The sequence below is a fragment of the Bombina bombina genome, chromosome 3, assembly GCF_027579735.1.
Source record: "Bombina bombina isolate aBomBom1 chromosome 3, aBomBom1.pri, whole genome shotgun sequence".
In the NCBI taxonomy this organism is placed as follows: Eukaryota; Metazoa; Chordata; class Amphibia; order Anura; family Bombinatoridae; genus Bombina; species Bombina bombina.
This window is the reverse complement of record NC_069501.1, coordinates 1,252,306,791-1,252,319,380: the sequence shown is the minus strand read 5'-3', so window position 1 is coordinate 1,252,319,380 and position 12,590 is coordinate 1,252,306,791. Positions and strand designations below refer to the sequence as shown.

The 12,590-nt window shown below is 40.7% G+C and overlaps 1 protein-coding gene across 2 annotated transcripts in view; it reads left to right on the top strand.

Annotated features, from left to right (window-relative positions):
• ARAP1 (ArfGAP with RhoGAP domain, ankyrin repeat and PH domain 1) overlaps nt 1-12,590 on the top strand; it is an 860,101-nt gene that overhangs the window by 596,534 nt on the left and 250,977 nt on the right. For both annotated transcript variants that reach the window (XM_053708778.1, XM_053708779.1), the window contains 3 exons: nt 5,602-5,708; nt 9,294-9,493; nt 10,187-10,272. In XM_053708778.1, coding sequence (XP_053564753.1) covers nt 5,602-5,708; nt 9,294-9,493; nt 10,187-10,272 — 393 coding nt within the window. The remainder of the gene's footprint in view (nt 1-5,601; nt 5,709-9,293; nt 9,494-10,186; nt 10,273-12,590) is intronic.

Below are 12,590 nucleotides of genomic sequence, written 5' to 3'. Positions count from 1 at the left end.
CCAACATACTGCTACAAATGGCCCACAGATCTAAGGATATTCCGAAACCATAAAAAGGCTTCAGTGTCAGCTAAAATTCAAAAAATAAATTATAAATTTCTGGCACGCTGGTACCTCACACCTGTACGCCTTCAACAGATATATAAACATGCCAATAGCCACTGTTGGAGGGGGTGCGGTGAGACAGCAGATATGCTCCACATATGGTGGGGATGTGATAGGTTGGATGCGTTCTGGGGGGATGTAATCACACACATCAACAAAACTCTAGCAACAAACATACCAAATGACCCAGCTTGTTATTGTTCCATAACCTTCCAAATACCAGAGATGAAATAAAGCAATCGCTTCTCTATGTTATGATCAATAGCGCCAAGATAATGATACCTCAAAAATGGAAATCCTCTGAGGTGCCAGACATTTTCATCTTGGAAAAAGCAGGTAGAAAACTTGCTCATCCTGGAAAGATATCACTTTCTCAAGGTGGGCAAAATAGAAAAACACGAATACATGACAATGCGATGGATCGCAAGTAAAGACAACTGTTAGTTACTCTACCTAGCCTGCCCACACCTTCGCTAACTCTGGGGAAAATTGACTCTTCTGCAAGGATTAACTCTGGGACTCTCACTAACAGACAACACATTGCCACAATTAGCTTACTTAAAGACCACTAGAGTTAAAGATAGTAGAAACATTACATCCTACAAGTCTTTTGTTTATACTGATTAATTAGTTTTCTTTCTAATGACACGGTGAGTCCACGGATCATCATCAATTACTGTTGGGGATATCATTCCTGGCCAGCAGGAGGAGGCAAAGAGCACCAGTTATCACTCCCCTACCCACAATCCCCCAGTCATTCTCTTCGTCTGTAGTGCAAGGAGGAGGTAAAATAAGTGTCTGATGAGAAGTTTTCTTCAATCAAGATTGTATTATTTTTTTTAGCAGAGTAAGCTTACTCTGTTCTTTTTGGGGGTCTAGCCTAGTCCACATCAGTATCTTCAGTAGGGCAGTGGTGGCTTTTGAGCACTTGAGAACTTGTGAGGTACAATCCTCACTGCGTTTTCTCAAGAATCTTCAGCCCTAGCTAGAAAACCTGAGTAGGTTTACTCAGTTTTTCTCTCTTCACAGGTACATGTGAGGTGCTGCACCCTCTCAAACCAGGTGAGCTGTCCTGCTCCTGTACAGCACTGTCAGGTAAGTGCCATTTTAATTTTCTCCTTTGCAAGTAGATTGCTGGCACTTGTTACATCTAAAAGCTGTCTTATTTAATATGGGACTTTATTAAACCTTCATGTTTGGGGTTTCTTTTAGGAAGTTTAAGCATTGAGACTGTGAGGTGATTTATGGTGGCTCAGTGTGTTATAGTAGTTTTTATACTGTAACTTTTGGTCATGGAGATTACTGTTGTAAGCTGTTTTTTCCAGCAGTTAGGGCTCTGTAACTGCTCTGTATTTGAAAATGAGCTTTTTTCCCAGGCTTCGATAAGAGATCTACCAGATCCCAGGGTGGTGGACATTGTCTCCCAGGGATACAAAATAGACTTCAAATCTTTTCCTCCCAGAGGCAGGTTTCTCCTTTCCAGATTATCTGTAGACCAGATAAAAAGAGAGGCGTTCTTACATTGTGTCAAGGACCTTGCCGCCCTGGAGGTAATAGTTCCAGTTCCCTTTCAGGAAATGGGTCTGGGATTTTACTCAAATCTGTTTGTAGTTCCCAAAACGGAGGGAACTTTTCGACCAATCCTAGATCTAAAATGTTTAAACAAGTTTCTCAGAGTGCCATCCTTCAAGATGGAGACTATACGTTCCATTCTTCCCTTGGTACAAGAGGGTCAGTTCATGACAACCATAGACCTAAAGGATGCATAACTTCATGTTCCCATTCACAGGGACCATCACAAGTTTCTGAGATTCACCTTTTTGGACAATCATTTCCAGTTTGTGGCCCTTCCATTTGGCCTTGCCACAGTTCCCAGAATTTTTTCAAAGGTTCTGGGGGCTCTTTTAGCTGTGCTTTGAACTCGGGGCATTGCAGTGGCACCTTATCTGGATGACATTCTGGTTCAGGCGCCATCTTTTCAACAACAGAATCTCAAACGGAGATCTTGTTGTCTTTTTTTCTTCAATCCCACGGTTGGAAAAAAGTTCTCTGGTTCCAGCTACAAGGGTTGTATTTTTGGGGACCAAAATAGACTCCATGTTAATGAAGATTTTTCTGACGGAGGTCAGAAAAAAGAAAGATTTTCGACTCTTGTATTGCCCTTCAGTCCTCTCCACGGCCGTAAGTGGCTCAATGTATGGAGGTAATCGGTCTGATGGTGGCTTCCATGGACATCATTCCATTTGCTCGGTTCCATCTCAGACCTCGGCAGTTATGCATGCTCAGACAATGGAACGGGGACTATACAGACCTGTCTACACATGTAGATCTAGATTAGGCGTCAATAGACTCTCTTCTGTGGTGACTTTCTCAGGATCATCTCTCCCAGGGTACTTGCTTCCGCAGACCCTCCTGGGTGATTGTGACCGCGGATGCCAGCCTTCTAGGTTGGGGAGCAGTATACGGCTCGTTGAAGGCTCAGTGCTTATGGCCCCAAGAGGAGTCAGTCCTGCCCATAAACATCTTGGAACTGAGAACAATCTTCAATGCTCTTCTGGCTTCAGTTAGCCTTAGCCCGGTTTATCAGATTCCAGTCGGACAACATAACCTCGCTGGCCTACATCAACCATCAGGGTGGAACTCAGAGTTCCTTTGCCATGACAGACGTGGCCACAATTATTCAGTGGGCGGAGACCCACAACTGCTGTCTTTCTGCGATCCACATCCCAGGAGTGGACAATTGGGAAGCTGATTTTCTGAGCAGACAGACTTCATCCCGGGGAGTAGGAACTTCATTCGGATGTGTTTTCCAGCTTGACCCTCAAGTGGGGGCAGCCAGAATTGGATCTCATGGATTCTCGTCAGAATGCCAAACTTCCAAGATACAGCTCGAGGTTAAGAGATCTGCATGCATTTCTGATCGATGCTCTGGCAGTTCCTTGGAACTTCAGTCTAGTATACCTGTTTCCTCCATTCACTCTCCTTCCAAGAGTCATTGCTAGAATCAAGCAGGAGAGGGCATCTGTATTCTCATAGCCCCAGCGTGGCTTTGCAGGATTTGGTATGCAGACCTAGTGGAAATGTCATCCTTTCCACCTTGGAGACTGCCTCTGAGGAAGGACCTTCTACTTCAGGGTCCCTTCCTTTATCCAAATCTTGTTTCTCTGAAGCTGACTGCTTGGAGATTGAACGTTTAGTTTTATCTAAGCATGAATTTTCATTGAGACCTTGATTCAGGCTCGTAAGCCTGTGACTCGCAGGATTTACCATAAGATCTGACGTAAATACTTGTATTGGTTTGAATCCAAAGGATACTCTTGGAGGAGAGTAAGGATTCCTAGGATTTTGTCTTTTCTCCTGGATGGTCTGGAGAAGGGTTTGTCGGAAAGTACTCTAAAGGGTCAGATTTCGGCATTGTCTATTTTATCTTTTCTCCTGGATGGGTTTGTCGGCAAGTACTCTAAAGGGTCAGATTTCAGCACTGTCTATTTTGTTACATAAGCGCTTGGCGGATGTGCCAGACATGCAATTTTTTTTGTCAGGCCTTGGTTAGAATTCAACCTGTGTTTAAAACTGTTACTCCTCCATGGAGTCTTAACCTTGTTCTTAAAGTTTTACAACAGGCTCCGTTTGAGCCTATACATTCTTTAGATATTAAAGGGACAGTAAACCTCAAAAAGAATGTTATATAATTCTGTTTTTATAACACATCGCATCGGCCCAGCTGTTTAGTCACAGCCCGGCCCGAACACGCCATTATACTCAGTGCAGCTCGCTCCTGCTCTGTCTGACAGCAGGAGCGAGCTGCACTGAGTATAATGGCGCGGTCAGGCTGAGCTTTTACTAGACAGCTGGCCCGATGCGCTGTGTTATAAAAACAGACCCGCTCAGAAGAGCACATAGAGCGGGTCTGAAAAACAGTCATTTTTAAAAAAAAATCTAAGGGAATATTAGGTTTTATAAAGATAAGGCTAATATAATGTTATATAATTCTGCACTATGTGCAGAATTATATAACATTATTTTTGAGGTTTACTGACACTTTAAGATCTTATCTTGAAAAGTTTTGTCTTTTGTTGTGATTTACTCTGCTCGGAGAGTTTCTGAATTCTCTCCTTTACAGTGCGATTCCCCTTATCTTATATTTCACTCTGATAAGGTGGTTCTGCGTACTAAGTTTGGTTTCCTGCCCATGGTTGTTTCGGTCAAGAATATTAATCAGGAAATCGCTGTACCTTCTTTGTGTCCTAATCTTTCTTCTTACAAAGAACGCTTGTTGCATAATCTGGATGTTGTGCGAGCGCTAAAATTTTATTTGCAGGCAACTAAGGACTTTCGTCAGTCTTCTGCATTGTTTGTTTGCTTTTCTGGGAAACACAAGGGTCAGAAAGCTACGGCTACTTTACTTTTCCTTTGGCTGAAGAGCGTTATTCGCTTGGCATATGAGACTGCTGGACAGCAACCTCCTGAGAAAATCACAGCTCATTCCACAAGGGCTGTTTGTTCTTCCTGGACCTTCAAAAATGAAGCTTCTGTGGAACAGATTTGCAAGGCTGCAACTTAGTCATCTTTGCACACTTTTTCCAAATTCTATAAATTCAATACTTTTGCCTCGGCTGAGGCCTCTTTTGGGAGAAAGGTTCTTCAAGCAGTGGTGCCTTCTGTTTAGGTTCCTGTCTTGTCCCTCCCTTATCATCTGTGTCCTCTGGCTTGGGTATTGGTTCCCAACAGTAATTGATGATGATCCGTGGACTCACCGTGTCATTAAAAAGAAAACGAAATTTATGCTTACCTGATAAAGTGCTATTGCAGTCTTTTTATTGTCCTTTAATGTAAAAGATCTGTAATATATACATTTGTCTGTCAAATGATCCAGCAAGCTTATCCAGTCTGCCTGTATTTCATTCTGATGTTTCTTAAAGTGATGTTAAACTCAAAATTGAAATCCCTATAAAATGTATAATCATCATGTATAAATAACGTTTCCAATGCAGTCTCGTTATTTATTTTGCCAGATTTGTTTTTTAAATTGACTCCAAAAATGATAGTTTCCACCTCCCCCCAGAGAGTCGTGAGTGCATTCTGGGAAATGCAGACCCTTGACATGCTGCACAGCGATTGGTTGCATATAATAATTTATATATGTCCCTTATTGGTCACAACAAAGGAAGTAAGACGAAAAAAACATTTAAATTTAATACACCAGAAAATGTTTATAATTACACACTGTAAAAAAGTTTGTAATGTACTTTCATTCTTTATTTTTCCTTTTCCTACTACCATTAGAGAAGCTGGCGCACGTACTGTGAAACACAGTAAAGCAGATAAGATAACTTATTCAAAAAAACTTCACAAGGGATGTTCCCTGCACTGAAAACAAAGCAAACTTTTTTTTTTTTTATTAATTATTTTAATATCCATTTAAATCTTCTTGCAGCTCCGTCTCTGCCTGTTCCTCAGTTTATTATGATTATTTTTGTGTTTTCCATCCCACAGGACTATCTGTCAGGAGTCGGCATAACGGCCATTGATATGAACCTTGGGAATGTTAAGGACTCTGACAAGAAAAGCTTTGACCTGACTACACCGTACAGGACCTTCAGGTGAGTGCGGTCACTCATAAAACCGTTAGTGTGACGGATGCCTTAAAGGGACGTCAGACCGAAACGTTCATGATTCAAACAGAACCTACAATTCCAAAAAAAGCTTTCCAATTTACTTTTATTGTCAAATTTAATTAGTTCTTTTTTCTCTGTTAAAATGTTGCTCTATTCCATTTGCAAGAATGCTTTTTCAATATTATACGCTTTTGAACACTAGATGGCAGTAGTTTCTGCATAATTTTTAACATTGTTGTTATTATTATACTTTATTATGAAGCGCCAACATGGCGCTGTCCATGGGTACAATTTATTTAAATAAATCGATGATATCAAAATTTTACAAACACATACAGGAGGAATTGAGGGCCCTATTCACATGGGAACAATCTAGAACTTAAAAACATTCTTGCAAAAGTGTTGCCATATGGTGCTGTAAACACTACACAGTACCTACCTAGGTACAAAGATTATTAGAAAGTTTGCTGTTGTTTTGTTTTTAACTTGTTTGCTCTACCTAAATTATGAAAGAAAAAAAGTATAATTAAAGGGATACTAAACCTAATTTTTTTCTTTCATGATTCGGATAGAGAATGCAATTTTAAGCAACTTTATAATTTACTCCTTTTATATTTTTTTCTTCGTTTTATTTGAAAAAGAAGGCATCTAAGCTAAGGAGCCAGACAATTTTTGGTTCAGACCCTTGGACATCACTTGTTTATTTGTGTATGTATTTAGCTACCAATAAGCAAGCACAACCCAGGTTGTGAATCAAAAATGGGCTGGCTTCTAAACTTACATTCTTGCTTTTCAAATAAAGATAGCAAGAGAATGATGAAACATTGCTAATAGGAGTAAATTAGAAAGTTGATTTAAATTGCTGCTTTGTCTGAATCATGAAAGAAAAACTATGGGCTCAGTGTCCCTTTAAGCAACTGAGAAGTGTGAGATAAGCTTCTGTCTTGTGGTTTTCATTAGATAAACCCCTTTATATAAAAGTTAATGCTACTAAAAACATTTTGTTAATAAAAACAAAAAAATATTTTATGCTGTTTCATTCACTCCTGTTCATTTAACCTCATACTAATAATACTTATCTGTCATTTTTTTGTAAACATGAAGGGATTAATATATAAATTGCTGATTCTGTGAAGTACAGAGAAGTAACCGTGTTGACCACAGAAAGGATGTGCGTTCGTATTAAAGGGACATTAAAGGGACATTGTACACTAGATTTTTCTGTGTATAAATGTTTTGTAGATGATCCATTTATATATCCCATCTGGGTGTGTTTTTGTAACAATGTGTAGTTTTGCTTTTTTTTGTTATAACATTGTGCTGATTTTCAGACTCCTAACCAAGCCCCACAGTGTCAGATGTATACTGATGTTTACAGACTTAATATTTCTTCTGTTTGTATAATGGGTCTTTTCATATCCAGAGGAGGGGGGGAGGGGGCAGGTTCTGCCATCAGCCCCTTTCACTGGGTGTCCCAGCCTAACCCATCAACAGTGGTAAACTGGGAGCTTCTAAGTAGGTTTTTAAAAGGTTTTATACTGGATTTTTAGATCAGTATTTGCATTTTCTTCTTTATAGAAGTGTCTATTACATGCAGTTAAATGAAGATTGGTGTATACTGTCCCTTTAAATATATTGAAGTTGTGATATGAAATGTTTGATATAATAAAAGGTGGCGAGAGTCCACAAGCTAGTTACTGATGGGAAATACATTCCTACCAGCATGGGGCAAAGTTTCCCAAACCTCAAATGCCTATAAATACACCTCCCACCTCACTCATACCTCAGTTCTAAAAACGTTACCTCCTTAGGAGGCGGTGAAGCATGATGTGCTTGAGAAAACAATTCTTTTTTTTTATTTAATTTCTCAGCGGAAATAGCTGTTTTTATTGTATCCCTCCCTCTAAAGTTACTTGTGGACTTCCACATGTTAGATATTATATCCCATCAGTAACTAGCTCGTGAACTCTCGCCACCTACATGAAAGAAAACATCATTTATGTGAGAACTTACCTGATAAATTCATTTATTTTATGGTGGCGAGACTCCACGAGGCCCACCCATTTTTTGGGGATTATGTTTTTTTTGTATAAAGCACATTTTTTATCCTGTTCCTCTTTTTTATGCTTTTACTCCTTATACACCTCACTAACTTGGCTATATATTAAACTGCGGTATGAGTGAGGTGGGAGGTGTATTTATAGGCATTTGAGGATTGGCAAACTTTGCCCCCTCCTGGTAGTTATGTATATCCCATCAGTAACTAGCTCATGGACTCTCGCCACCATGAAAAAAATGAATTTATCAGGTAAGTTCTTACATAAATTGTTTTTTTTATTATTTATTTTGTCCCCTTTTCCTGCTATTTTGAATCTTGCAGAGTACAAAGTCTACACGCCTAACCCTGCTGTATATTACACGGCTATTGTTTTTTCCCTCTAGTAACTTGTTTATACCTCCCCTAACTCACCTCACAAGATTAGATAAGGGACATTTAGGTTGCAACATGGCAGAGCTCAATACTTTATGGCCACTGAAGCTTTACATTTATTTCTTCAATACTTAAAGGACCGGTCAACACAGTAGATTTGCATAATCAACAAATGCAAGATAACAAGACAATACAATAGCACTTAGTCTGAACTTCAAATGAGTAGTATATTTTTTTCTGACAATTTTAAAAGTTATGTATTTTTCCACTCCCCCTGTACCATGTGACAGCCATCAGCCAATCACAAATGCATACACGTACCATGTGACAGCCATCAGCCATTCACAAATGCATACACACTTATTCTTGCACATGCTCAGTAGGAGCTGGTGACTCAAAAAGTTTAAATATAAAAAGACTGTGCACATTTAGTTAAAGGAAGTAAATTGGAAAGTTGTTTAAAATGGCTGCTCTATCTGACTAATGAAAGTTTAATTTTGCCCTGAGTGTCCCTATAAAGGAAACATCTGCATTTTATTCTCAGGATACTTTTTGTTTCCAATGCATCATTATAATGTAGTTATTTCTGTTTAGATGGGGTGTGGTGTAACAGAAATAGAGTTAAAGCAAATAAATATTAAGGAAAATACATTTCAATGCCACATACTGGTTTCAAATGCAGTTTCCTAGGGTGCTGGACTGTTTTGCATATTTAAAGGGACACCAAGCTCCAAATCCCACAGTTAATAATTTACTTATTTTAAATAACTTAATTTACTTGTTTTATCACATTGTATTCGCTCTCTTGGTATCTTTTGTTGAAAAGCCAGGACATAAGCTCAGGAGTGTGCACGTCTGAAGCACTATATGGCAGCAGAATGTTATCCATTTGCAAGAACACTTGATGGTAGCACTATTTCCTGCCATGTAGTGTTCAAGACACCTATCTAGATATCTCATCAACAAAGAATACTATAGGAATGAAGTAAATGTAATAATAGATGCAAATTAGAATAGTATGCTCTGTCTGAATCACAAAATAACAATGTCCCTTTAATAGTATTATTTCGGCTGAACAATGATAAATAAATAAAGGCGGTTTATATGATGATGCTCACACTGTTCCCGTACGTTTCTAGCTTTTCAGCAGAGAGCGAGGCTGAGAAAGCGGAGTGGGTGGAGGCCATGCTGCAGTCCGTCTCTGAAGCTCTGTCTAACTTAGAAGTAGCTAAGAAGATCTGGTCAGTGGAAGAGAACCAGCGGTGCGCGGACTGTGATGCTCTCAAACCAGACTGGGCTTCCATAAATCTGTGCGTGGTCATCTGCAAGAGATGCGCAGGTGAGCGACTTGTGGAGCCCTGGGGCAATGTAACTGCATCAATCGGTTTGAGTAAAGCCAGGTCAGTCTAATTAGTGGCATGTGGGGCAGATCCATCCATCAGTTCAAATGTTCTGATGGTCAGATCTAAGCTCTTCAAATCTTTAAATCACCTTGAGATTTTAATATATGTTTTGTTATATGTAGTAAAACAACTTTGCAGTATAATTTCGGTCTCAGCCAACCAGGGAGATTGACAGCTCCTGCCCACGTGTGATTGGCTGTGCGCGGGCAGGGGACGGCATTGCACACAAGTGCAAAATAGTGCTCCCGTGCAATGGTAAATTCCGCCATTGTACACCCCTGTCTGCCTTTGCTTGATAAATCTAGCCCAAAAAAGTATTATCTGCTGCTTACTATCCCACAGACTTAATGGTGTAGTGAGGATTGCTGCTGATAATTCCACTCTAGAAGGCAGTGACCCAGCGCAAATCATGCTGTGACTTAATGAAGAACCTGAGTTTAAATGTCTCAGATCCTTAGAGTAACCAGGTGCAGTTACCCAGTGTTTATAAACCTCTCTGCTGACAGAAGCTGATAATAATGTGATTATGTAGCACTAAGTGTAACACAGATGCTTTTAATTCTTTTGCTGGAAGAAATGAGGTGGGGGGTGATTTGCTTTTTCCTAATGAATTCTTTGTAAATTGCCAGGGGAGCACCGGAGCTTAGGACCCAGTATCAGTAAAGTGCGGAGCCTGAAGATGGATAACAAGGTCTGGACGGAGGAGCTAATACAGGTACTAGGGAGTGTGCATGGGGAAGGGACACGCCGCATCACCAGACCATGACGGGACCAGTAAAGGGAGAGAGACTTATTAACCAATGGGAATGCTGGAATAAAAGAGCACTGTAGGTCTATTAATCATGTTGGTGACAATATACCCAGCTACAGTGCAGGATCATCATTTAGTTACACTGTAATCAAGGAAGGTTCTAGATCATAAGATCTGGGAGGCCAAAAGGTGACCACATAGCTAAATATAATGTGCAGGGGTATGGGGGTAAATATAAGTGTGCAGGGGTATGGGGAGTAAATATAAGTGTGCAGGGGTATGGGGGTAAATATAAGTGTGCAGGGGTATGGGGGGTAAATATAAGTGTGCAGGGGTATGGGGGGGTAAATATAAGTGTGCAGGGGTATGAGGGTAAATATAAGTGTGCAGGGGTATGGGGGTAAATATAAGTGTGCAGGGGTATGGGGGATAAATATAAGTGTGCAGGGGTATGGGGGATAAATATAAGTGTGCAGGGGTATGGGGGGTAAATATAAGTGTGCAGGGGTATGGGGGGTAAATATAAGTGTGCAGGGGTATGGGGGTGAATATAAGTGTGCAGGGGTATGGGGGATAAATGATAAGTGTGCAGGGGTATGGGGGATAATTGATAAGTGTGCAGGGCTATGGGGGATAATTGATAAGTGTGCAGGGCTATGGGGGAAAATTGATAAGTGTGCAGGGGTATGGGGGATAAATGATAAGTGTGCAGGGGTATGGGGGATAATTGATAAGTGTGCAGGGGTATGGGGGATAATTGATAAGTGTGCAGGGGTATGGGGGTAAATATAAGTGTGCAGGGGTATGGGGGTAAATATAAGTGTGCAGGGGTATGGGGGATAATTGATGTGTGCAGGGGTATGGGGGATAATTGCTAAGTGTGCAGGGGTATGGGGGATAAATAAGTGTGCAGGGGTATGGGGGATAAATGATAAGTGTGCAGGGGTATGGGGGATAATTGATAAGTGTGCAGGGCTATGGGGGATAATTGATAAGTGTGCAGGGGTATGGGGGTAAATATAAGTGTGCAGGGCTATGGGGGATAATTGATAAGTGTGCAGGGGTATGAGGGTAAATATAAGTGTGCAGGGGTATGGGGGTAAATATAAGTGTGCAGGGGTATGGGGGATAATTGATGTGTGCAGGGGTATGGGGGATAATTGCTAAGTGTGCAGGGGTATGGTGGATAAATAAGTGTGCAGGGGTATGGGGGATAATTGATAAGTGTGCAGGGGTATGGGGGATAATTGATAAGTGTGCAGGGGTATGGGGGATAATTGATAAGTGTGCAGGGCTATGGGGGATAATTGATAAGTGTGCAGGGGTATGGGGGTAAATATAAGTGTGCAGGGGTATGAGGGTAAATATAAGTGTGCAGGGGTATGGGGGTAAATATAAGTGTGCAGGGGTATGGGGGTAAATATAAGTGTGCAGGGGTATGAGGGTAAATATAAGTGTGCAGGGGTATGGGGGTAAATATAAGTGTGCAGGGGTATGAGGGTAAATATAAGTGTGCAGGGGTATGGGGGATAAATATAAGTGTGCAGGGGTATGGGGGTAAATATAAGTGTGCAGGGGTATGGGGGATAAATATAAGTGTGCAGGGCTATGGGGGTAAATATAAGTGTGCAGGGCTATGGGGGTAAATATAAGTGTGCAGGGGTATGGGGGATAAATGATAAGTGTGCAGGGGTATGGGGGTAAATATAAGTGTGCAGGGCTATGGGGGTAAATATAAGTGTGCAGGGCTATGGGGGTAAATATAAGTGTGCAGGGCTATGGGGGTAAATATATGTGTGCAGGGCTATGGGGGTAAATATAAGTGTGCAGGGGTATAGAGGTAAGTACAGCACTCACGTGTAAAGTCAAGGAAGCTGATAGTAAAGCACCACTTGCTATAATTTATATATGATCTTGACTTGTATTTGTTACTTGGTTCTTGATGCCAGATAGGAGCCAACCTGCTTCTCTAATTTACCCGCTCATTGTTAGATTTTGTTATATGGACAAGGGGCAGTCGAGTCAAAATGAAACTTTCATGATTCAGATAGGGCATGGAATTTTAAACTATCCAATGTACTTTTATTATCAAATTTGCTTGGTTCTCTTAGTATTCTTTGTTGAAAGCTAAACCTGGGTAGGCTCATATGCTAATGACTAAGCCATTGAAGGCCGTCTCTTACCTCAGTGCATTTTGACAGTTGTGAACAGCTAGACAGTGCTAGTTCATATGTGCCATATAGATAAACATTGTGCTCACTTCTGTGGAATTATTTATGAGT